At 40.5% G+C, this 25,744-nt stretch overlaps 1 protein-coding gene across 11 annotated transcripts in view; it reads left to right on the top strand.

Annotated features, from left to right (window-relative positions):
- The window catches only part of LOC109419707 (RNA binding protein fox-1 homolog 1), an 823,173-nt gene that overhangs the window by 617,810 nt on the left and 179,619 nt on the right, over nt 1-25,744 (top strand). For all 11 annotated transcript variants that reach the window (XM_062853919.1, XM_062853914.1, XM_062853920.1 and 8 more), the window contains exon 6: nt 17,915-18,007. In XM_062853919.1, coding sequence (XP_062709903.1) covers nt 17,915-18,007 — 93 coding nt within the window. The remainder of the gene's footprint in view (nt 1-17,914; nt 18,008-25,744) is intronic.

Raw genomic sequence — 25,744 nt, forward strand, 5'->3', positions numbered from 1 at the left:
CCGTTTTTCGTTTTGATTTTTGTTTCTTTTGTTAGTTTAGCGATTGTGTCTATCCGAGTTACTTCCCACTCTTTACACTTTCGACACTCATCAATTGTTGTTAAACGAAGCCCAACACACACACATACGCATACACACAAACGTATTAGGCCCATTTTGTTCACTCATTGAATCCCAGTACTGCTCGAAACATAGACTTTCTTTGTAATTGTAATCTTTCTCACTTCGATATGCTTTAGTTACGTTTGCTCCTTCTTCTAGTCCCACTACTACTACTACAACTATCGCTACTCGTTACATTTCACCCCCTCCTCTCCCGCAATCCCGCCCGGTCCTCTTCGTTATATACTGTAATATATTGAAAGCATACCTTCTCTTACCACTACTAACAAATGATGACTGATGACTGGATCGATTGTCGCTTTTGGTTGGTTACTCCGTTTCCGTTTTTGTTAGTTTCTTTTACTTGATATGGATTGATATATGAAAGTAGTAGATTCCTACAACTGTACGTACACCACAGTGTGGTAGTGTGTTTGTCACGGTTTTTGGGTGGATAGGAAAATTGTGAGCATAAACAAACGCTTTGAATGTTACGGAAAATAAATGGCTGCACTTGTAAGATGGGTTCGATGCTTGGGATGTGTTAAAAATGGTTATTTTCATGTTTTTTTTTTTGTTATTTGTATTTGATCACAATTCTTTTTCCTTTCTGTGCTCTAGTCTATATTATTCGATGACATAAGAGTATGAGATGTTTTTCAATAAAATATTGGCTTAATCATTTATTATTTGTGTTATTAGAAATTACTCCGATTATCCAATATGAAATGATAAAAATATTGTATTTAAATACCCTATAGAAGACGATTTTTTAGATAGCCGAAACGTTGGTAATAAAAAACAGGTTATTTTCATGTCATATGAACAATTTTTTATTTATTTTCAATGATTTTGTACAGCTTTTTGAGCTACTTGTGATTTCGATTCGATTCTGATTCGATTCCGATTCGATTTCGACTCGATTTCGATTCTATTCGATTTTGATTCGATTTCGATTCGATTTCGATTCGATTTCGATTCGATTTCGATTACGATTCGATTACGATTCGATTTCGATTTCGATTACTATTCGATTTCGATTTCGATTCGATTTCGATTCGGTTTAGATTCGATTTCGATTTCGATTTGATTTCGATTCGGTTTAGATTCGATTTCGATTTCGATTTCGATTTCGATTTCGATTTCGATTTCGATTTCGATTCGGTTTCGATTCGATTTCGATTCGATTTCGATTCGATTTCGATTCGATTTCGATTCGATTTCGATTCGATTTCGATTCGATTTCGATTCGATTTCGATTCGATTTCGATTCGATTTCGATTCGATTTCGATTCGATTTCAATTCGATTTCGATTCGATTTCGATTCGATTTCGATTCGATTTCGATTCGATTTCGATTCGATTTCGATTCGATTTCGATTCGATTTCGATTCGATTTCGATTCGATTTCGATTCGATTTCGATTCGATTTCGATTCGATTTCGATTCGATTTCGATTCGATTTCGATTCGATTTCGATTCGATTTCGATTCGATTTCGATATGATTTCGATTCGATTTCGATTCGATTTCGATTCGATTTCGATTCGATTTCGATTCGATTTCGATTCGATTTCGATTCGATTTCGATTCGATTTCGATTCGATTTCGATTCGATTTCGATTCGATTTCGATTCGATTTCGATTCGATTTCAATTCGATTTCGATTCGATTTCGATTCGATTTCGATTCGATTTCGATTCGATTTCGATTCGATTTCGATTCGATTTCGATTCGATTTCGATTCGATTTCGATTCGATTTCGATTCGATTTCGATTCGATTTCGATTCGATTTCGATTCGATTTCGATTCGATTTCGATTCGATTTCGATTCGATTTCGATTCGATTTCGATTCGATTTCGATTCGATTTCGATTCGATTTCGATTCGATTTCGATTCGATTTCGATTCGATTTCGATTCGATTTCGATTCGATTTCGATTCGATTTCGATTCGATTTCGATTTCGATTCGATTTCGATTCGATTTCGATTCGATTTCGATTCGACTTCGATTCGATTTCGATTCGATTTCATGATTGGATTTTATGATTCGATTTCATGATATGATTCAATGAATCGATTTCATTTTAAATGGATTTCTATTCAATTTTGATTCGATTTCGATTCTATTTCGATTCTATTTCGATTCGATTTCGATGCGATTTCGATTCGATTTCGATTCGATTTTGATTCGATTTCGATTCGATTTTGATTCGATTTCGATTTGATTCGATATCGATTCAATTTCATGATTCGATTTTGATTCGATTTCATGATTCGATTGTATGATTCCGATTCATGATATGATTCAATGAATCGATTTCATGATTGGATTTTAAAAGATTTCGATTCAATTTTGATTCGATTTCGATTTTATTTCGATTCGATTTCGATTCGATCTCGATTTGATTTCGATTCGGTTTCATGATCCGATTTCATGATTCGATTTCGATTCGATTTCATGATTTGATTTTATGATTCGATTGTATGATTCGATTTCATGATTGGATTGTAAAAGATTTCGATTCAATTTTGATTCGATTTCGATTCAATTTCGATTCGATCTCGATATGATTTCGATTCGGTTTCATAATCCGATTTCATGATTCGATATCGATTCGATTTCATGATTTGATTTTATGATTCGATTTTATAACTCGATTCGATATTCTTAGGATTTAGTTTCATGATGAGGTTTAATTGATTAAAATCGATTTAAAGATTATATTTCCGTATCAGTTTGAAATTTTGGTGGATTTGTTTTTAAATTCAGGTTTCTATTTGCTTAGACAGAGCGTCGTAGTTTGATTAATGATGACATCAAAAACAGATAAATATTGATCATTTGAATCAATGTGCCTGTATAAATATGGGTTATTCCCACTCTTTACACAAAAATCAGGTCAGCAAAGGCACTTCGCATTGGAGTCAGATAAATTGCTTTCATTGATTGCGACTTCCATGAATAACTTTTCTCTGACGACAACGACGACGATGATTCATTAATCTTCTCAACTGATACAACCATACACACAATTTCACATCTTCCAACAAAAGCCGACCGAGTGGGAGGCATGCAGCTAGTAGCAGCTGGTCTTTTGTTCCGAGTTGCAAGCTTCTAAGCTCTCCCCCGGGGGGCATCATCATGACATGATAGGCAAGATTAATCGAACGTTTGATGTCATCATATCTCATGAATATCTTTGAGCCCCTTCGTCTGAGTACCCCCACCACTGCATTGCGAGGACCAAAGTGCACATCTTCTGAGACAAAATTTCTTCACACAGTTTTATGATACACTTCTGGTCGAAGGTCCTACCGACATAGAAGCGTTCAAAGATAACGTCGTAAAACTCCTTTCTCAGAGCCGGATTGTGTGAACTCCAACAACAAAAACACCACCATTGCTCGGTTTCGAAAGTTACGACTGTTGACAAAGGGCTTGTCTTTTGTTCAGGCGGGAAAATTGACACAAGTGGGGCGGTCACACCTTCCCTGGCTGGCGTCCATGTCATCAACTTCTTCTTGATAGTGTGATGACTTAATAAATAGTGAACGCTTCTCTTCAGAAGCTGCGCCGGAGAGGAAATTGCAATTTTGCCCTCCGCTCCGAAGGATCACTCCTCACAGCCACAGCTAGGGTCAATGTTGCGAACGAGTGAGCACTGCAAAATTGCCACCATTGATTTCCGCTGGTGGTGGAGGACGGGAAGGGGCGATAGTGCAGTGAAATGATCAACTTTTGCGCCGCATTGTCCTGCTCCTGCACTCAGGAGCCTTCTGATGACACAAACTTAGTTCCACAGTCTCTAATTTCTATGATGAATGTGACAAACGTTGTTTGGGAAGCTGTTCAAAAGTTGCTCGTTACGAAGTTTGTCCAGCTGGGGTGGTGTGAGCTCGCTTTGCCATGATGAAGCTTCATGGACATCGTTGGAGATGTTATTGTAGCCAAAATGTTTTAAACTTCACGAGAATGCTTGAACTTTTTTAAAACACATCTCAGTGTGTTAAAGAAACTTAGATCGATTCATGAAATCGGTCATCCGAATCATGGAATCGAATTATTTAAAATAAACATTTTAAATAATCATGAAAACGAACCAACGAATCGAGTCACGAAATGGTGAAATCGAGTCATGAAATTTTATCGTTAAATCGAAGTAATGAAACAGAATCATGAAATTGAATCAAGACATTGAATTGTGAAATAAAATCATGATTCTGAATCATGAAATCGAATCATGGAATTGAATCATAAAAAAGCATCATGGAATTGAGAAATAAAATGAAATCCTGAAATAGAGTTATGTGTGAAACTGAATCATGGAATTGAAACACGATATCGAATCATGAAATACAATCATGACATTTAATCATGAAATTTGTGAATGAATCATGAAATTAAATCATAAATTCAAATCATGAATTCAAATTAATGGAACAAATCATGAAGCTTTTCATAGCATCATGAAACCGAATCATAAATTGGAAAAAATGATAAAACAACGAATCATGAATGAAATCGTTAAAGCTAATAGTTGAATAAATTATGCATTGCATCATGAAATCGAAATGAGAAGTCAAATCATGATCATGAAACCGTGAACAGACGCATGATATCAATATGTGGAATCGTGTCATTTAAATTGTCAAAAAAATCATTAAAATGAAAACGATACGTCGAATCGTAATATTCAGTCATGAAACCGAATCGAATTTAAGGTTCTGCTCTTAAAAAAGAATGTTGTAAAATCCGATGTAACATGAACAACTTGAAAAATACGGCAACATTCGTTTCGACTGTTCAAACAAAAGGAACAAAAATCAACAAGGAATGGAAAATGTTTACACGGTCAATGAAAGAAAAAAAATCAAGAAAATTGCTGCTCCCTTCTCAGAGGTGTGAACAAAAGCAACCAAGAAAAAAAAACAATGAAACACCGGAAATCCAGACGACGAACGGTCGAGTAATTAGGCTGTGACGAGTTATCAGATTGTACGTCTCAACAAAAGTTGGAGGGACAGGGAGGGACGAATTGAGTTCCCTCGGCACTAATTGAGACGCTCTTTTCCGATTTGGATTGTTTCGTTGAGAACGAGTAGTCCTTGTAAAATTTTCCAGAAAAAAAAATAAGTTAAAGAAAATAAAATATTCTCAATTGGTTGGAAGAATGACAAAGTGGCTTGACTGTGAAATCACACTTGTGATTGATTCAATATTTGAAAATCAAATATTTGATATGTACCTTGGTGAAGCTCCTATCTGAAATGGATCGAAACAACGCAAAAAAAAATAAAATAAAAAATATCCTATTAAAAGCTAGTACAATACATTGTACACCCGATTCTTTTTCTGCACGGGTCTGGTTTTTGCTATAACTCAGTCATTTTTTAACCGATTCTCATGAAATTTTGTACACTGATAGTACTAACCGTGCCTACATGTGTACAAAATTTCATGAAAATCGGTTAAAAATTGACTGAGTTATAGCGAAAACCAGACCCGTGCAAAAAAAGAATCGGGTGTATTGCAACATTATGCTACAGTTTTATTTTCGTATTGTTCAATCTGTGGTTGAACAATACAAAAACAATAAACAGTCCGAGTTTTGCAAGAGATTTGCATCGGAAAAATCGATTTTTCAGTTATGACGATAACCATCTATTATCATATTGTAAAATGTTCATTTACTATACACCGAATGGTTCATAACCATATGCTATATTGTTATTGTATTGTTCTGGTAGAATTGCCTCAATAATTCTTTAAAAACATTACATTAACGATATAGTTTATGGTTATGCACCATTCGGTGTATAGTAAATGGAAATTTTGCAATATAATAGATGAGTATCGTAATAATAACATATAAGTTGATTTTTTCGATGATTTCGATGATCTTTCGATGAAAATCTTATGCGCAAATCAGTCTGTTTATTGTTTTTATAGTTTTCAACCATAGATTGTATTGTGTGAAATGGAAAATGGTCATTTTTAACCGGGCATATACTCTTGACCAGGGTCGTGCAATTTCGAAAGGAAAACATGACGTACGACGACTGTAGCAAATCGTTTCCCATGCGAACGGACTGCTGCGATGCTTCATCTCTCACCCAGCAACACACTCGTTCATTGCTGCTACAGAAACAAGTGTGTATGAAACATAGGATGATACACTTGGATTTTCGTTTCATTTATGAGTCATTGAAATACTTCAACATGCTAAAAACACTATTTAAACCACATTTTTAAATAGTAGTGCACGCCAATAGAATGATAATTATGTTTTATGAAAGAGGCTAACAAATTCGACCACTTAAATCCAATTAACCGGCGCCCGTAACCATTGAGAGACTAGCGCGCACCAGTGAGACACTAATGCTCTGACGGGTGAAGCACAAGCAATGCGACCGGGTGGGAGACTACCGAGTGCCACGATGAGTGGAAAAGTTTTTTTAACGACCGAGTCATTAGAAAAATGTATGAAACACTTGAAGTGACTCATTCAAATGTTGCATGAAAGTGTATCATTGAAACGAAATTGTACGCCCCTGCTCTTGACTTTCACTTGACACGCAATATTTATTCAATTACCTTCAACCGGATTACTTTCTGCGATCCCGTTTCCAAATCTACATAGACAGGTGCCCTTGCTGTCAGCTTCCGGGCAGAACATTTTCTGCACCCTTACTTTCAGTGTCAAACATCCATCCAGACTCAAAGTAAGATGAAGTGCGATACAGATAAGCCTCACTTTCGATTTCCCAACCCGACGCCGCAGCGCTCCTCCTTCTTCTACAAGGAATGCAAATTCGAGGCTTCCATTATCGCATTCTTATCATCCCGGTACGGAGGCGGCCTTCCTTGTCTGATGTGCCTATTTTCTCGGCAACAAAATTTCCCGAAAGAATGCGATAACGAGCGGAAACAATCCAACTTACATAAATTCAGCTGATTTACAGCCTTAATTTCACCTGCCCGCGACCCGTCCGTCGTTTGGCTCCCGGGGCGGTAAATGACACTGACAGTGTTTTGCAAATTGCCTCGGAAGTCGTTTGACGATAAAGATGTATTGAGGCATTTACTACATTTTTCTAATTGGATGGATGAAGTTCGTCCTAATATCAAAAGTTTTACTTTATGGTGTCGCAGTCTACTGATCGTTGCGTAAAAGCTTAGAGAAATCGAATGATTTTTTTTGTGCTGATGGTTCTGCGGATAACGGCGCCTAGTCCTGTCTTGATGAGCCATGAGTTCAAATCCCACTCCAGAAACTTTTTTTTTCTTTCCTTATTCTCAGAAAACACTTTACTTTTGCGATTATGACAGTTGTTAAAGTTCTGGAATCAAATTCAAATTGAAATAAGATGGTTAAGTCAATTTTTCAAATGAAGTTTCATTAGAGACGATTTTGCGATAAATAAAACTTTGAATTGCTAGACAGACACGGAGAAAGTCTGTCTAGCAATTAAAAATTTGATTTATGATAAATTTTCAATCGCGGACTAAGGCATAAAAAAAAATCAAGAAGTTTTCAACAATACACCCACATCGTCCAACGCCATCCCCATCGCCATCATCATCCTCCCACAAGTCAGTGTTGCGTCTTGCGTCCTGTCGAGACTTAGGAAAAGAAAAGACGAAAAGTTTTCCACAGCTTCCACTTTCACTGATTACTACAGTCTGCTGCGTAGTTTCAGAGCTCAGCCTGGGAAAATCCGCTGGGAAATTTCACAGGTACCACGCATTGCGACGAGCGTTCGATTTAATGGTAAATAGCTCGTCGAATTTGTTTACTCTTCTCCCTCTTATCATATACATTCAATGAAGTTTTAATCATCTTTTGTAAACAGATTGCCGCCTCCTCCGGGGGGGTTCGGTTGATGTCAGACACACAGAGATATTATTTAGGTGATGACATTTTCGATGCGAAAAGGACTTCGCTCGACTTAGAAGGAGGGGAGGTTCTTCGAAAAAAAATGGTGGAAAACGAAGGGAGCACAAGAATAGAAAGTGTTTTCCCGAGAGGATTTTTCACAGAACCCTGAGAATCCTTCACAGAATCCTGAGAAGATTCTTCACATAATCTTAAGAGGATTCTTCACAGAATTCTGAGAGCATTCTTCACTGAATACGAAGAGGATTCTTGTCAGAATCCTGAAAGGATTCTTGTCAGAATTCTGAGAGGATTCTTGTCAGAATGCTGAGAGGATTATTGTCAGAATCCTGAGAGGATTCTTGTCAGAATCCTGAGAGGATTCTTGTCAGAATCCTGAGAGGATTCTTGTCAGAATCCTGAGAGGATTCTTGTCAGAACCCTGAGAGGATTCTTGTCAGAATCCTGAGAGGATTCTTGTCAGAATCCTGAGAGGATTCTTGTCAGAATCCTGAGAGGATTCTTGTCAGAATCCTGAGAGGATTCTTGTCAGAATCCTGAGAGGATTCTTGTCAGAATCCTGAGAGGATTCTTGTCAGAATCCTGAGAGGATTCTTGTCAGAATCCTGAGAGGATTCTTGTCAGAATCCTGAGAGGATTCTTGTCAGAATCCTGAGAGGATTCTTGTCAGAATCCTGAGAGGATTCTTGTCAGAATCCTGAGAGGATTCTTGTCAGAATCCTGAGAGGATTCTTGTCAGAATCCTGAGAGGATTCTTGTCAGAATCCTGAGAGGATTCTTGTCAGAATCCTGAGAAGATTCTTGTCAGAATCCTGAGAGGATTCTTGTCAGAATCCTGAGAGGATTCTTGTCAGAATCCTGAGAGGATTCTTGTCAGAATCCTGAGAGGATTCTTGTCAGAATCCTGAGAGGATTGTTGTCAGAATCCTGAGAGGATTGTTGTCAGAATCCTGAGAGGATTCTTGTCAGAATCCTGAGAGGATTCTTTTCAGAATCCTGAGAGGATTCTTATCAGAATCCTGAGAGGATTCTTGTCAGAATCCCGAGAGGATTCTTGTCAGAATCCCGAGAGGAACCTTGTCAGAATCCCGAGAGGATTCTTATCAGAATCCCGAAAGGATTATTATCAGAATCCCGAGAGGATTCTTGTCAGAATCCCGAGAGGATTCTTGTCAGAATCCCGAGAGGATTCTTGACAGAATCCCGAGAGGATTCTTGACAGACTCCTGAGAGGATTCTTGACAGAATCCTGAGAGGATTCTTGACAGAATCCTGAGAGGATTCTTGACAGAATCCTGAGAGGATTCTTGACAGAATCCTGAGAGGATTCTTGACAGAATCCTGAGAGGATTCTTGACAGAATCCTGAGAGGATTCTTGACAGAATCCTGAGAGGATTCTTGACAGAATCCTGAGAGGATTCTTGACAGAATCCTGAGAGGATTCTTGACAGAATCCTGAGAGGATTCTTGACAGAATCCTGAGAGGATTCTTGACAGAATCCTGAGAGGATTCTTGACAGAATCCTGAGAGGATTCTTGACAGAATCCTGAGAGGATTCTTGACAGAATCCTGAGAGGATTCTTGACAGAATCCTGAGAGGATTCTTGACAGAATCCTGAGAGGATTCTTGACAGAATCCTGAGAGGATTCTTGACAGAATCCTGAGAGGATTCTTGACAGAATCCTGAGAGGATTCTTGACAGAATCCTGAGAGGATTCTTGACAGAATCCTGAGAGGATTCTTGACAGAATCCTGAGAGGATTCTTGACAGAATCCTGAGAGGATTCTTGACAGAATCCTGAGAGGATTCTTGACAGAATCCTGAGAGGATTCTTGACAGAATCCTGAGAGGATTCTTGACAGAATCCTGAGAGGATTCTTGACAGAATCCTGAGAGGATTCTTGTCAGAATCCTGAGAGGATTCTTGTCAGAATCCTGAGAGTATTCTTGACAGAATCCTGAGAGTATTCTTGACAGAATCCTGAGAGGATTCTTGACAGAATCCTGATAGGATTCTTGACAGAATCCTGAGAGGATTCTTGACAGAATCCTGAGAGGATTCTTGACAGAATCGTGAGAGGATTCTTGACAGAACCCTGAGAGGATTCTTGACAGAATCCTGAGAGGATTCTTGACAGAATCCTGAGAGGATTCTTCACAGAAGCTTGAGAGGATTCTTCACAGAATCCTAAGAGGATTCTTCTCAGAATCCTGGGAGGATTCTTCTCAGAATCCTGGGAGGATTCTTCTCAGAATCCTGGGAGGATTACTCTCAGAATCCTGGGAGGATTCCTCCCAGAATCCTGGCAGGATTCTTCTCAGAATCCTGGCAGGATTCTTCTCAGAATCCTGGCAGGATTCTTCTCAGAATCCTGGGAGGATTCTTCTCAGAATCCTGGGAGGATTCTTCTCAGAATCCTGGGAGGATTCTTCTCAGAATCCTGGGAGGATTCTTCTCAGAATCCTGGGAGGATTCTTCTCAGAATCCTGGGAGGATTCTTCTCAGAATCCTGGGAGGATTCTTCTCAGAATCCTGGGAGGATTCTTCTCAGAATCCTGGCATGATTCTTCACAGAAACCTGGGAGGATTCTTCTCAGAATCCTGGGAGGATTTTTTTCAGAATCCTGAGAGGATTCTTTTCAGAATCCTGAGAGGATTCTTCTCAGAATCCTGGGAGGATTCTTCTCAGAATCCTGGGAGGATTCTTCTCAGAATCCTGGGAGGATTCTGCTCAGAATCCTGGGAGGATTCTTCTCAGAATCCTGGGAGGATTCTTCTCAGAATCCTGGGAGGATTCTTCTCAGAATCCTGGGAGGATTCTTCTCAGAATCCTGGGAGGATTTTTCTCAGAATCCTGGGAGGATTCTTCTCAGAATCCTGGGAGGATTCTTCTCAGAATCCTGGGAGGATTCTTCTCAGAATCCTGGGAGGATTCTTCTCAGAATCCTGGGAGGATTCTTCTCAGAATCCTGGGAGGATTCTTCTCAGAATCCTGAGAGGATTCTTCTCAGAATCCCGGAAGGATTCTTCTCAGAATCCATAGAGGATTCTTCTCAGAATTCATAGAGGATTTTTCTCAGAATCCATAGAGGATTCTTCTCAGAATCCAGAGAGGATTCTTCTCAGAATCCCTAGAGGATTCTTCTCAGAATCCTTAGAGGATTCTTCTCAGAATCCTTAGAGGATTCTTCTCAGAATCCTTAGAGGATTCTTCACATTATACTGAGATGATTCTTCACTGAATCATTTGTCATTCAGCTAAATGAATTTTTGTTTCGATTTTCATCATTCATTGATTGATTTAACTTCATGATTTGATTTCGTTATTGAACTTCATCTTTCAATGCCACGATTTGATTTAATGATTCACTTTCATGTTTAGATTTCATTAATCGCTGTTGTGAATTCTTTGCTTCAGTTTCATGACTGTCGTGAGAAATATCATGATTTTTAAGTTTGATGTCATGATTTCATTCCATGAAATGACCGTTCTTCGATTTCATGTTTCCCTTCATTTTAATGATCTCCATGAATATCTCGATTTTTAATTTCTTTCGATGATCCGGCGTCCTGGCTCGATTTCAGTATGCATTGCATATCACGATTAGAATACATGATTCGATTTCATGTATTGATTTCATGATATAATTTCATGATTTGATTTCATGCTTTGATTATGAGCAATATTCGGTATCATGTTTTGATATCAGGATTCGATTTTATGATTTGGTTTAAAGATTTGATATCATGATTTTGTTTCATGGTTCGATCGCGATTTGATTTTATAATTTGTATTTTTCATACGATTTCATGATTGAAAATCATGGTTCGGTTTCAAAATTCAAATTGATGTTTAGATCTCATGGTGCTCATTATATGTTTTGATTTCATGAACCAATCATGTGTTTTTTTATGACTCAATTTGGGTTTTGTTTCAGTATTAGATTTTATGAAATAACTCACCAAATAATGGTTAGTTGTCGTGATACGTTTTCATCTAATTCATGATTGGATTTCATATTTCAATTTCATAATTTTGCTCATGATTAATCTCCACTGGAAGACACCCGACTAGATGGACATTACTAAATTATAACAAGCTGTGTTATTTTGTTACAATAATTTTTTATAACAAGGGTTGTTATAAAACATGTACCGTTAGTAGTTAAAATAACAGAAATTCTAACAAAGTTGCCACATGAAAAGAACAAAAATGTAATAACTTTTGTTATGATCATAACAAAAATATTACAAAACTTGTTCCAAGAAATATGGTAGAATTTAACAAAATTATAACAAATTGTGTTATAATTCCTTGGCAACCTTTTAGGGTAAAAACTAAATTTTTATACTCATTTTTGGGGTAAATATTTTTAAGTGTGTTATTCTATTTTTAGAAAAAGTAGGTGACATAAAAAAAAGTTTCCAGTACGTTATAAAATTTTCGGATCCGAACGGGATTTGAACCCAGACACCTACCATCGGTAGCAATCTGACGCCTCTGCCAGTGAGGCCATCACAGCACTTGAAGAGGGCGGTGATACAAGCTTTACTGGTTCTACGTATTGCCAGTTTCCTCATTCAAATCCTTGTTTGACAGACGCACATGAGCGGGGTAGTATGACGTCACATTGAACTCGTTGACGTATAATAGACTTGATTTGTCGTTAGTGATTTTGTTTTAATCTATCACAATTATATCATATGCAGATATGATAACAGCTGTAGATATAATTTAGTTATATTCCACATGTTTTTTTTTATTTTAAGCAATGAAATGAAATCTAATACATCCATTAAGTTTATCGTCACTTTTGAAGGAGGCAGGAAGGGTTGAAAATTTTCAATTTTAGCGTGACGTACTTAATAGATGCTCCCTAAGGTCGAAGCAAAATTGTAGAATAAACAAATTCCATGTTATAATTATTTAGTTCCACTTTTACTTTCTCCATGTTCAATAACATTCACTACTTGGTATACTTTTTGAAGAAATTAGAACAGCAGTACTGTTTTGGTATTTATTGTAATCGATCTAATGTTTTCGCGTGTAAAGATACGTCATTTGTGTAAAATTCAACCCAAAAGTATTGGAAGGCATACAAAACGTAGTTCCATGTAACTGAAACATTGTTTGTCCGTTCACAAATTGCAGCACATGCAATATCCGAAAATGGCCGCCACAATGGCCGACTTTGGCCCCTACTCACGATTTCGAGCGCACAAATTTCTTCGTAAACAAAACCAGTGGACCTGATCTTCTTATTTGAAACTTATTACAAGTGAGCATATATAGCCGAGGCGGTAAACGCTCGGGTACTCAGCATGACCATGCTGAGGGTGACGGGTTCAATTCCCGGTCGGTCCAGGATCTTTTCGTAAAGGAAATTTCCTCGAATTCCTTGGGCATAGAGTATCTTCGTGCCTGCCACACGATATACGCATGCAAAATGGTCATTGGCAGAGGAAGCTCTCAGTTAATAACTGTGGAAGTGCTCATAGAACACTAAGCTGAGAAGCAGGCTTTGCCCCAATGAGGACGTTACGCCAAGCAGAGAGAGAGAGAGAGAGAGAGACAAGTGAGCAAGAACAGCATAATAAAATGCACTGTTATTTGAAGTTTGCTTCTTGAGATTTGTGCGTCTGAAGTTCTGAAGCACTGTTGAAGCGGGGTTTCAAGACGTTTGTCCTTAAGAAGACTTTGGGTATTATCGACAGGTTAGTTCTCTTCGGCTTGAGGGTTTTATCGGCTAAATAGCCTGAAACATCCCGGTCAACCAGTGAGAGATTTTCGATATCGATCGATATCGATTTGTATTGAATCGATAGCGATCGCTATCGTCATATAAAGCACTATAAAGGAAATCCGAATCTGGCTGATACGGATGCTCACGCAGATATGATGCTTGTTTAAGGCTCAAGCATCCGTCATTATTTTTCGGAAAATAAAAAGCAGTTTTCTCGCTGCAAATCAAAACAAGGATCATGAAAATATATTCACTGCATTATATTCCTCATGTGGAGTACAGTGAATATAATTTAATAGCAAAAACTTTTGTTTTGAACGAAAAAACTGCTTTCAAATGTTTGATGATGACGATGATTTCAATGACGAAAAGTTCAACGTTAAAACAATAAACAAACTGAGAATTTACTTTTTCCAAAGTTGTATTTCTTTGTTCATATTTAGAGTTTATCGATCAAAACAACCCATTATCATCAAACCACAGACAAACAGACGTAACACTCTGACATTTCCCATCGTAAACCGAATTAACAGTCAATTTAAAGATTTGATAATTGGCCAACTGCCTACCCGTGGCGCTCGCTTATTTTTTGTTCGAGTTCGACGTTTGCCCACTACCGCCACCTAGTTCATGGTCGGCCAAACTCAGTCCTTTTAGTATTGGGCGAACAGGTTTTCGGGACAATGATTTAAATCAAAAAATGTTCGTAGTGTTACGTCTGTTTGTCTGTGATCAAACTGTTCGTCCAATCAAGTGAGTGAGTGAGCTTCGAATAACTTATGAAAATAGAGCATTTTCTTACATATTGAGAGACTCATGAAGTTAAATCCCGAATATCTCGGCAACGGTTACTTTCAGAAAGGTTATTACAGTAGACGTTCGGTCAGTGCAAGCGGTTTAACTGCAATGCTTTTTAATTGCAATGCTTTTCAACTGCAAGTCCGGTAAGTGCAACAAATTCACAGTTATCGCACCGCCAAATGTCAAAATGGTGCGCCATGTTTGCCCAAATGAACAGACGGATGAAGTTCACGTTCATTTAACGTCAATTGATGCTTTGTTGATACTGTCAGGCATTCCAGTTATCGGATTTTTGTTCGCTAAGTGAATCGTAAACATGTTGCAGTTATCGAACGTCTACTGTACCTTTGACATCCTACAAAAATTTAAAAACGGTCTGATAAAAAGTTGCAAACCTTTTTCACGTCGTTTACCCAACTATCTATCGCGTAAGAATTCAAAACAAAAGTTAACAGAGAAGAAAGAAAAGCTAATGATCTGACGAAGGGGACATTTGTCAATGCTTACTTGTTTTGTTTCATACCAGACAAGACAATTGTGCCACAAAACTAACCCAACATCATTTAGAAAATACTAAGTTGTTGCGTCAACAGGTTCTTTGCCACAGCTTCCAGCAGAAAGAATGTTCATACAAAAAAGCGGAATGGAAGAGTAGGGGGTTTTAACATGGCGATTTTAGCGTTGCGTTCTAAGTGAATGCTATAAGCTTTGTTTTATGGCTTTTGGCTCGAGTGGTCAATATTACAAAAATTATCAAGCTATTTCGCGTCAATACAAAAAAAGCCCAACAAATTTTAAAATTATTTTGTTGCAAAAAATGTAGCAAATATTACAATAAATGTGTTACGATATTTTGTTATAGGCAATTATTTCAATATGCATAATGTTACAAATGCTGTTATATATCTGTTTGAATAAATAATACAAGTTATGTTATAGTTTTGTTTTTAAAATAATAATAAATTGTGTTACAATTTTATTATGGTTTTTCACATATACGAATCCTCTACAACAAAATTATATCAAATTGTGTTATTTCTAACAACGGTTGTAATAATTTTGTTATAATCTTGTTAGGAGCTTCTGGTCGGGCAATGATTTTCCTTTGTCATGATTTGTTTTAATGGTTCGGTTCCAAAGTTTGATTGGATAAATTCATTCCATAATTCAATTTCAAGATACATTTTCATGATTTTAATTCATGATTGGGGCCCTTTTTTCGATTTTGCTCTACGATTTTATGTTTCAGTTTCATAAATTTAAAATTGGATTGGATCATCTACTTTCAATATTGGATATTGATTTGTTTCAGTCAAATCTCTATTGATTTTTCAAACAGCATTTGTTTCCGTAACTGTAATCGTAATCGTCGTTAATATCGGGAAAACAACATCTGCTCACGATTCCCTTCGTACTACTCAAAAAACCGGACAAACACACGAGAGATTTTCGGTTAACTCTGTCTCACACAACAAACACAAAGCGTGTAATATCTTAGCATTGATTGGAGTGCACGAATGTTTTAGATAGTGTTCGATACCGATGAGAAAAAAAAAACTTGGAAATTGATGTAATTATGCGTGCTTATGGTCTCTTCAGAGCAGAAAACCACTAAACGGGGCGTGGCACTACCATTGAATTTCCTTTGTATAGATTTAGATTTCTTTCCCCAACTAATACCACCAGAGCAAAGTTACTCACGCATTCACATACACACATTTGACACGCAGACCACTTGAGCAAACACACACACATCCATCTGTAGGCTTAGTGTGTGTTTAAACTGGAAGACAAGCCATCATTTAGTTAGTGATTTAGTTTCATATTGTTTCAATTAAATTTTTAATTTACCGGATAAATCTCATTACATATTAGTTTAGTTAGCGCCTTGCATATCCATTTGTTTTAATCACTTGATCCTCTTTCCTCCTTTGTCTCATGATCTCTCTGTCTCTTTCTTTTCCTTTCACAGTCCGTTATGCTACCACATTGAATATCTCTTTAGTATTGAAAGTGGTGTCCTCTTCTACAATAATAACCATTTGCATCAACGTAACGGAAGTTTTAGAATGGTTGATGTTCCTTATTTTATCTGTTTTGATTTGATTGAAATTCGGTTAGATTTTATCGAGCAATAATGCGAGAGCTTTCAAGTGTTGTCTACCCACTACCTACTCAATTTTATTTCCGAATGGAAACCAAGAATGGTACAGATAATATGATAATTGATTGCTATAATTGATAATCGTGCTAGTGATTGCAAGTTTTTTTTCTTTTCCACTGTTCCGATCGGTTTGTTAACACTTCAGTTCTTTTTCCGATTAATTTTGATTGATTAATTGCTGAACAACCCATTCGCGCATACACACTCACGAACACTCAAAGCGAACGCTGAACTGAGAGGGAGCGCGCGCGAATACTCTCTTTACCCTTCTCTCTTATTTCGCTCTTACTCTCGATCTTTCTTTCTCCAATCTCCTCTCTATCAATCGTTTTATTTTCCCATTGATATTGTTTTCGAATCTTATTCTATTTCTACTGCCAATTAACACCTCATTAACATCAACCCTGTCGAATCAAAGTATGAGACTGATGCTTTACCAATGAGCCTAGAATGTTCGGTTTAGTTACTATTTCGGTTTCCACACAAACACACTTCTAGTTTCATTTTTGTTTCGTTTATTTTGCCCTTATTTTCGTCTTCTTCCGGTTTCACTATTTTGGACTGATGCGCTGTTGGATGATATGATATTGATATAATATATGAGATGGATTTGTGATTTTCGTTGTTACATTTTCTCTTTCCGATCGATTGTTGGTTACTCTTACTACCTTATTACTTATTACACATACTTTCTTACAACCTATCGCCCCGATGCATACAGTTTTGTATGTTTTTTTTTGGTTTTGTTCCGAAACTAGCAAACCAAAGTCATTTTAGTTTTGTAATGGAACCCCATTAGTATCAGTTGTTCACCTTATTTTCTGTGGATTTGATCATGTCTTGATATACCGAAAGTTTTTTTCCTAGTGGAGCAAGTTATGTTTTCCGGTAAAGTTTGTTATGCCATCCTTAAAAGCGTAAAAGATTCCTTAAAATGTATCAAGTCGAACCCCTATCACTTAAAAACCAAATTCTTAAAAAAGAAAATATAATCAAAAATATACCCATTGACAGTTACAGTTACCAAACTCTATTTCGTTCTCATTTCTCTCGACTCTCGATTGATAAAAGTATATATATACAAAAAAGAAAACCAAAAAAAAAAAGAGAAAGAATAATATTTTTTGTTGCACGTTGTTTTTGAGCGGACCGCTGTTTTTAATGCATGTTTCTTGTTCTGTCCTTTTTGCATGTAGGGATTCGGTTTTGTAACATTCGCTAATAGTAGCGATGCGGAGCGAGCACGCGAACGTCTTCACGGCACTGTGGTTGAGGGACGCAAGATTGAGGTGTGCATGAACAGATTTTTTTACAAAAAAAAACTTCATACTGAAAATTCCCTGTCCTATATCCCTGATCCAAGGCAATTTTCCCGCAACTCCTGGAAATCGAGAGAAAATCCGAAATCGTAGATGTTAGACATTTTACTGTGGTCCTAAATTTTTGAATGATGCCTGAGGATGCGGTTGGGTAGCACAAGTGATGCAATTCTAATTATTTTACAGTTATCATCATTGCTAGATATCTATGTCTTAGGTACAACGAATGTAAATGATAATTTCATAATTTCCTTTTTCTAGCTAGGTGACGGAGTGGCTGGTCGGCTGGATGAAGAAATGTGTGTTTCCGAAAGCGTAATGCCTCAAGGCATCATTTATGTACTAAATAACTTCCTGAGAGCATCCAAAATATAGCTCCAATTTCCACTACAACGTTGTTTGGAGGCCCATGAAGATTTCGTCTGAGCTTGTTTGTTCTTCTGAAATTCTGGGAGTGTTTTGTCTGAAATTTTGGAATGAATTCAAATTAAAATGCTGTTTCTACATCTGGACCTCTCTAACGTATACGTAGGGAAAACTGCCTACCGCCTGGAAACTTTTGCAAACTTCTGTTTGAAATCCTGATTCTCAGATTCTCAGAGTATTGTGAGAACTCCACCAAAAATCCTGTAGGGATGTCTCCAGCAATCCTTTAAGAATTTCCCTTAAATCCTGTAAGAATTCTCTCCGGAATTCTGTGAGAATTCTCCCCGGTATCCTGTGAGGATTTTCTCTGGAATCCTGAGAGGATTCCCCACGAAATTCTGCGGGGATTCCCCACGGTATCCTGTGAGTATTCCCCCCGAAATCATGTGAGGATTCCCCCTGGAATTCTGTGAGGATTTCCCCAGGAATCCTGTGAGGGTTCTTCCTGGAATCCTGTGAGGATTCTCCCTGAGATCCTGTGAAGATTCTCCCTGGAATCCTGTAGGATTCCCCCTGGAATTCTGTGAGGATTTCCCCAGGAATCCTGTGAGGATTTCCCCTGGAATCCTGTGAGGATTTCCCCTGGAATCCTGTGTGTGTTCCCCCTGAAATCTCAGGAAAGTTCCCCTCGGCATCCTGTGAGAATTCCCCTCGGAACCCTGTGAGGATTCCCCTAGGAATCCTGTGAGGATTCCCCCCGGAATCCTGTGAGGATTCCCCCCGGAATCCAGTGAGGATTCCCTTCGGAATCCTGTGAGGATTCCCTTCGGAATCCTGTGAGGATTCCCTTCGGAATCCTGTGAGGATTCCCTTCGGAATCCTGTGAGGATTCCCTTCGGAATCCTGTGAGGATTCCCTTCGGAATCCTGTGAGGATTCCCTTCGGAATCCTATGAGGATTCCCCCCGGAATCCTGTGAGAATTCTCCCCGGAATCCTGTGAGGATTCCCCCCGGATTCCTGTGAGGCTTCCCCCCGGAATCCTGTGAGGATTCCCCCCGGAATCCTGTGAGGCTTCCCCCCGGAATCCTGTGAGGATTCCCCCCCGGAATCCTGTGAGGATTCCCCCCGGAATCCTGTGAGGATTCCCCCCGGAATCCTGTGAGGATTCCCCCCGAAATCCCGTGAGGATTCCCCCCGGAATCCTGTGAGGATTCCCCCCGGAATCCTGTGAGGATTCCCCCCGGAATCCTGTGAGGATTCCCCCCGGAATCCTGTGAGGATTCCCCCCGGAATCCTGTGAGGATTCCCCCCGGAATCCTGTGAGGATTCCCCCCGGAATCCTGTGAGGATTCCCCCCGGAATCCTGTGAAGATTCCCCCCGGAATCCTGTGAGGATTCCCCCCGGAATCCTGTGAGGATTCTCCCCGGAATCCTGTGAGGATTCTCCCCGGAATCCTGTGAGGATTCCCCCCGGAATCCTGTGAGGATTCCCCCCGGAATCCTGTGAGGATTCCCCCCGGAATCCTGTGAGGATTCCCCCCGGAATCCTGTGAGGATTCCCCCCGGAATCCTGTGAGGATTCCCCCCGGAATCCTGTGAGGATTCCCCCCGGAATCCTGTGAGGATTCCCCCCGGAATCCTGTGAGGATTCCCCCCGGAATCCTGTGAGGATTCCCCCCGGAATCCTGTGAGGATTCCCCCCGGAATCCTGTGAGGATTCCCCCCGGAATCCTGTGAGGATTCCCCCCGGAATCCTGTGAGGATTCCCCCCGGAATCCTGTGAGGATTCCCCCCGGAATCCTGTGAGGATTCCCCCCGGAATCCTGTGAGGATTCCCCCCGGAATCCTGTGAGGATTCCCCCCGGAATCCTGTGAGGATTCCCCCCGGAATCCTGTGAGGATTCCCCCCGGAATCCTGTGAGGATTCCCCCCGGAATCCTGTGAGGATTCCCCCCAGAATCCTGTGAGGATTCCCCCCGGAATCCTGTAAGGATTCCTCCCGGAATCCTGTGAGGATTTCCCCCCGGAATCATGTGAGGATTCCCCCCGGAATCCTGTGAGGATTCCCCCCGGAATCCTGTGAGGATTCCCCCCGGAATCCTGTGAGGATTCCCCCCCGGAATCCTGTGAGGATTCCCCCCCGGAATCCTGTGAGGATTCCCCCCCGGAATCCTGTGAGGATTCCCCCCCCGGAATCCTGTGAGGATTCCCCCCCCGGAATCCTGTGAGGATTCCCCCCCGGAATCCTGTGAGGATTCCCCCCCGGAATCCTGTGAGGATTCCCCCCCGGAATCCTGTGAGGATTCCCCCCGGAATCCTGTGAGGCTTCCCCCCGGAATCCTGTGAGGATTCCCCCCGGAATCCTGTGAGGATTCCCCCCCGGAATCCTGTGAGGATTCCCCCCGGAATCCTGTGAGGATTCCCCCCGGAATCCTGTGAGGATTCCCCCCCGGAATCCTGTGAGGATTCCCCCCGGAATCCTGTGAGGATTCCCCCCGGAATCCTGTGAGGATTCCCCCCGGAATCCTGTGAGGATTCCCCCCGGAATCCTGTGAGAATTCCCCCCGGAATCCTGTGAGGATACCCCCCGGAATCCTGTGAGGATTCCCCCCGGAATCCTGTGAGGATTCCCCCCGGAATCCTGTGAGGATTCCCCCCGGAATCCTGTGAGGATTCCCCCCGGAATCCTGTGAGGATTTCCCCCGGAATCCTGTGAGGATTCCCCCCGGAATCCTGTGAGGATTCCCCCCGGAATCCTGTGAGGATTCCCCCCGGAATCCTGTGAGGATTCCCCCCAGAATCCTGTGAGGATTCCCCCCGGAATCCTGTGAGGATTCCTCCCGGAATCCTGTGAGGATTTCCCCCCGGAATCCTGTGAGGATTCCCCCCGGAATCCTGTGAGGATTCCCCCCCGGAATCCTGTGAGGATTCCCCCCCGGAATCCTGTGAGGATTCCCCCCCCGGAATCCTGTGAGGATTCCCCCCCGGAATCCTGTGAGGGTTCCCCCCCGGAATCCTGTGAGGATTCCCCCCCGGAATCCTGTGAGGATTCCCCCCCGGAATCCTGTGAGGATTCCCCCCCGGAATCCTGTGAGGATTCCCCCCCGGAATCCTGTGAGGATTCCCCCCCGGAATCCTGTGAGGATTCCCCCCCGGAATCCTGTGAGGATTCCCCCCCGGAATCCTGTGAGGATTCCCCCCCGGAATCCTGTGAGGATTCCCCCCCGGAATCCTGTGAGGATTCCCCCCCGGAATCCTGTGAGGATTCCCCCCCGGAATCCTGTGAGGATTCCCCCCCGGAATCCTGTGAGGATTCCCCCCCGGAATCCTGTGAGGATTCCCCCCCGGAATCCTGTGAGGATTCCCCCCCGGAATCCTGTGAGGATTCCCCCCCGGAATCCTGTGAGGATTCCCCCCGGAATCCTGTGAGGATTCCCCCCCGGAATCCTGTGAGGATTCCCCCCCGGAATCCTGTGAGGATTCCCCCCCGGAATCCTGTGAGGATTCCCCCCCGGAATCCTGTGAGGATTCCCCCCCGGAATCCTGTGAGGATTCCCCCCCGGAATCCTGTGAGGATTCCCCCCCGGAATCCTGTGAGGATTCCCCCCCGGAATCCTGTGAGGATTCCCCCCCGGAATCCTGTGAGGATTCCCCCCCCGGAATCCTGTGAGGATTCCCCCCCGGAATCCTGTGAGGATTCCCCTCGGAATCCTGTGAGGATTCCCCTCGGAATCCTGTGACGATTCCCCTTGGAATCCTGTGAGGATCCCCTTGGAATCCTGTGACGATTCCCCTTGGAATCCTGTGAGGATTCCCCTCGGAATCCTGTGAGAATTCACTCGGAATCCTGTGAGGATTCCCCTCGGAATCCTGTGAGGATTCTCCTCGGAATCCTGTGAGAATTCCCCTCGGAATCCTGTGAGAATTCCCCTCGGAATCCTGTGAGAATTCCCCTCGGAATCCTGTGAGAATTCCCCTCGGAATCCTGTGAGGATTCCCCTCGGAATCCTGTGACGATTCCCCTTGTAATCCTGTGAGGATCCCCTTGGAATCCTGTGACGATTCTCCTTGGAATCCTGTGAGGATTCCCCTCAGAATCCTGTGAGAATTCACTCGGAATCCTGTGAGGATTCACTCGGAATCCTGTGAGGATTCACTCGGAATCCTGTGAGGATTCCCCTCGGAATCCTGTGAGGATTCCCCCCGGAATCCTGTGGGGATTCCCCCCGGAATCGAATCGAAATCGAATCGAAATCGAATCGAAATGAATCGAAATCGAATCGAAATCGAATCGAAATCGAATCGATATCGAATCGAAATCGAATCGAAATCGAATCGAAATCGAATCGAAATCGAATCGAAATCGAATCGAAATCGAATCGAAATCGAATCGAAATCGAATCGAAATCGAATCGAAATCGAATCGAAATCGAATCGAAATCGAATCGAAATCGAATCGAAATCGAATCGAAATCGAATCGAAATCGAATCGAAATCGAATCGAAATCGAATCGAAATCGAATCGAAATCGAATCGAAATCGAATCGAAATCGAATCGAAATCGAATCGAAATCGAATCGAAATCGAATCGAAATCGAATCAAAATCGAATCGAAATCGAATCGAAATCGAATCGAAATCGAATCGAAATCGAATCGAAATCGAATCGAAATAGAATCGAAATCGAATCGAAATCGAATCGAAATTGAATCGAAATCGAATCGAAATCAAATCGAAATCGAATCGAAATCGAATCGAAATCGAATCGAAATCGAATCGAAATCGAATCGAAATCGAATCGAAATCGAATCGAAATCGAATCGAAATCGAATCGAAATCGAATCGAAATCGAATCGAAATCGAATCGAAATCGAATCGAAATCGAATCGAAATCGAATCGAAATCGAATCGAAATCGAATCGAAATCGAATCGAAATCGAATCGAAATTGAATCGAAATCGAATCGAAATCGAATCGAAATCGAATCGAAATCGAATCGAAATCGAATCGAAATCGAATCGAAATCGAATCGAAATCGAATCGAAATCGAATCGAAATCGAATCGAAATCGAATCGAAATCGAATCGAAATCGAATCGAAATCGAATCGAAATCGAATCGAAATCGAATCGAAATCGAATCGAATCGAATTCGAATCGAAATCGAATCGAATTCCAATCGAAATCGAATCGAAATCGAATCCAAATCGAATCGAAATCGAATCGAAATCGAATCGAAATTGAATCGAAATCGAACCGAAATTGAACCGAAATCGAACATAAATCGAACCGAAATCGAACCGAAATCGAACCGAAATCGAACCGAAATCGAACCGAAATCGAACCGAAATCGAACCGAAATCGAACCGAAATCGAACCGAAATCGAACCGAAATCGAACCGAAATCGAACCGAAATCGAACCGATATCGAACCGAAATCGAACCGAAATCGAACTGAAATCGAACCGAAATCGAACCGAAATCGAACCGAAATCAAATCGAAATCGAATTGAAATCGAATCGAAATGGAATTGAAATCAAATCGAAATCGAATTGAAATCGAATCGAAATCGAATCGAAATCGAATCGAAATCGAATCGAAATCGAATCGAAATCGAATCGAAATCGAATCGAAATCGAATCGAAATCGAATCGAAATCGAATCGAAATCGAATCGAAATCGAATCGAAATCGAATCGAAATCGAATCGAAATCGAATCGAAATCGAACCGAAATCGAATCAAAATCGAATCGAAATCGAATCGAAATCGAATCGAAATCGAATCGAAATCGAATCGAAATCGAACCGAAATCGAACCGAAATCGAATCGAATTCCAATCGAATTCCAATCGAATTCGAATCGAAATCGAATCGAAATCGAATCGAAATCGAATCGAAATCGAATCGAAATCGAAATCGAATCGAAATCGAACCGAAATCGAACCGAAATCGAACCGAAATCAAATCGAAATCGAATTGAAATCGAATCGAAATGGAATTGAAATCAAATCGAAATCGAATCGAAATCGAATCGAAATCGAATCGAAATCGAATCGAAATCGAATCGAAATCGAATCGAAATCGAATCGAAATCGAACCGAAATCGAAATCGAATCGAAATCGAACCGAAATCGAACCGAAATCAAATCGAAATCGAATCGAAATCGAATCGAAATCGAATCGAAATCGAATCGAAATCGAATCGAAATCGAATCGAAATCGAATCGAAATCGAATCGAAATCGAATCGAAATCGAATCGAAATCGAATCGAAATCGAATCGAAATCGAATCGAAATCGAATCGAAATCGAATCGAAATCGAATCGAAATCGAATCGAAATCGAATCGAAATCGAATCGAAATCGAATCGAAATCGAATCGAAATCGAATCGAAATCGAATCGAAATCGAATCGAAATCGAATCGAAATCGAATCGAAATCGAATCGAATCGAATTCGAATCGAAATCGAATCGAATTCCAATCGAAATCGAATCGAAATCGAATCCAAATCGAATCGAAATCGAATCGAAATCGAATCGAAATCGAATCGAAATCGAATCGAAATTGAATCGAAATCGAATCGAAATCGAATCTAAATCGAATCGAAATCGAATCGAAATCGAATCGAAATCGAATCAAAATCGAATCGAAATCGAATCGAAATCGAATCGAAATCGAATCGAAATCGAATCGAAATCGAATCGAAATCGAACCGAAATCGAATCGAATTCCAATCGAATTCCAATCGAATTCGAATCGAAATCGAATCGAAATCGAATCGAAATCGAAATCGAATCGAAATCGAACCGAAATCGAACCGAAATCAAATCGAAATCGAAATGGAATTGAAATCAAATCGAAATCGAATCGAAATCGAATCGAAATCGAATCGAAATCGAATCGAAATCGAATCGAAATCGAATCGAAATCGAACCAAAATCGAAATCGAATCGAAATCGAACCGAAATCGAACCGAAATCAAATCGAAATCGAATCGAAATCGAATCGAAATCGAATCGAAATCGAATCGAAATCGAATCGAAATCGAACCAAAATCGAACCGAAATCGAACCGAAATCGAACCGAAATCGAACCGAAATCGAACCGAAATCGAACCGAAATCGAACCGAATTCGAACCGAGATCGAACCGAAATCGAACCGAAATCGAACCGAAATCGAACCGAAATCGAACCGAAATCGAACCGAAATCGAACTGAAATCGAACCGAGATCGAACCGAGATCGAACCGAAATCGAACCGAAATCGAACCGAAATCGAACCGAAATCGAACCGAAATCAAATCGAAATCGAATTGAAATCGAATCGAAATGGAATTGAAA

The sequence above is a fragment of the Aedes albopictus genome, chromosome 2, assembly GCF_035046485.1.
Source record: "Aedes albopictus strain Foshan chromosome 2, AalbF5, whole genome shotgun sequence".
NCBI classification, from domain to species: Eukaryota; Metazoa; Arthropoda; class Insecta; order Diptera; family Culicidae; genus Aedes; species Aedes albopictus.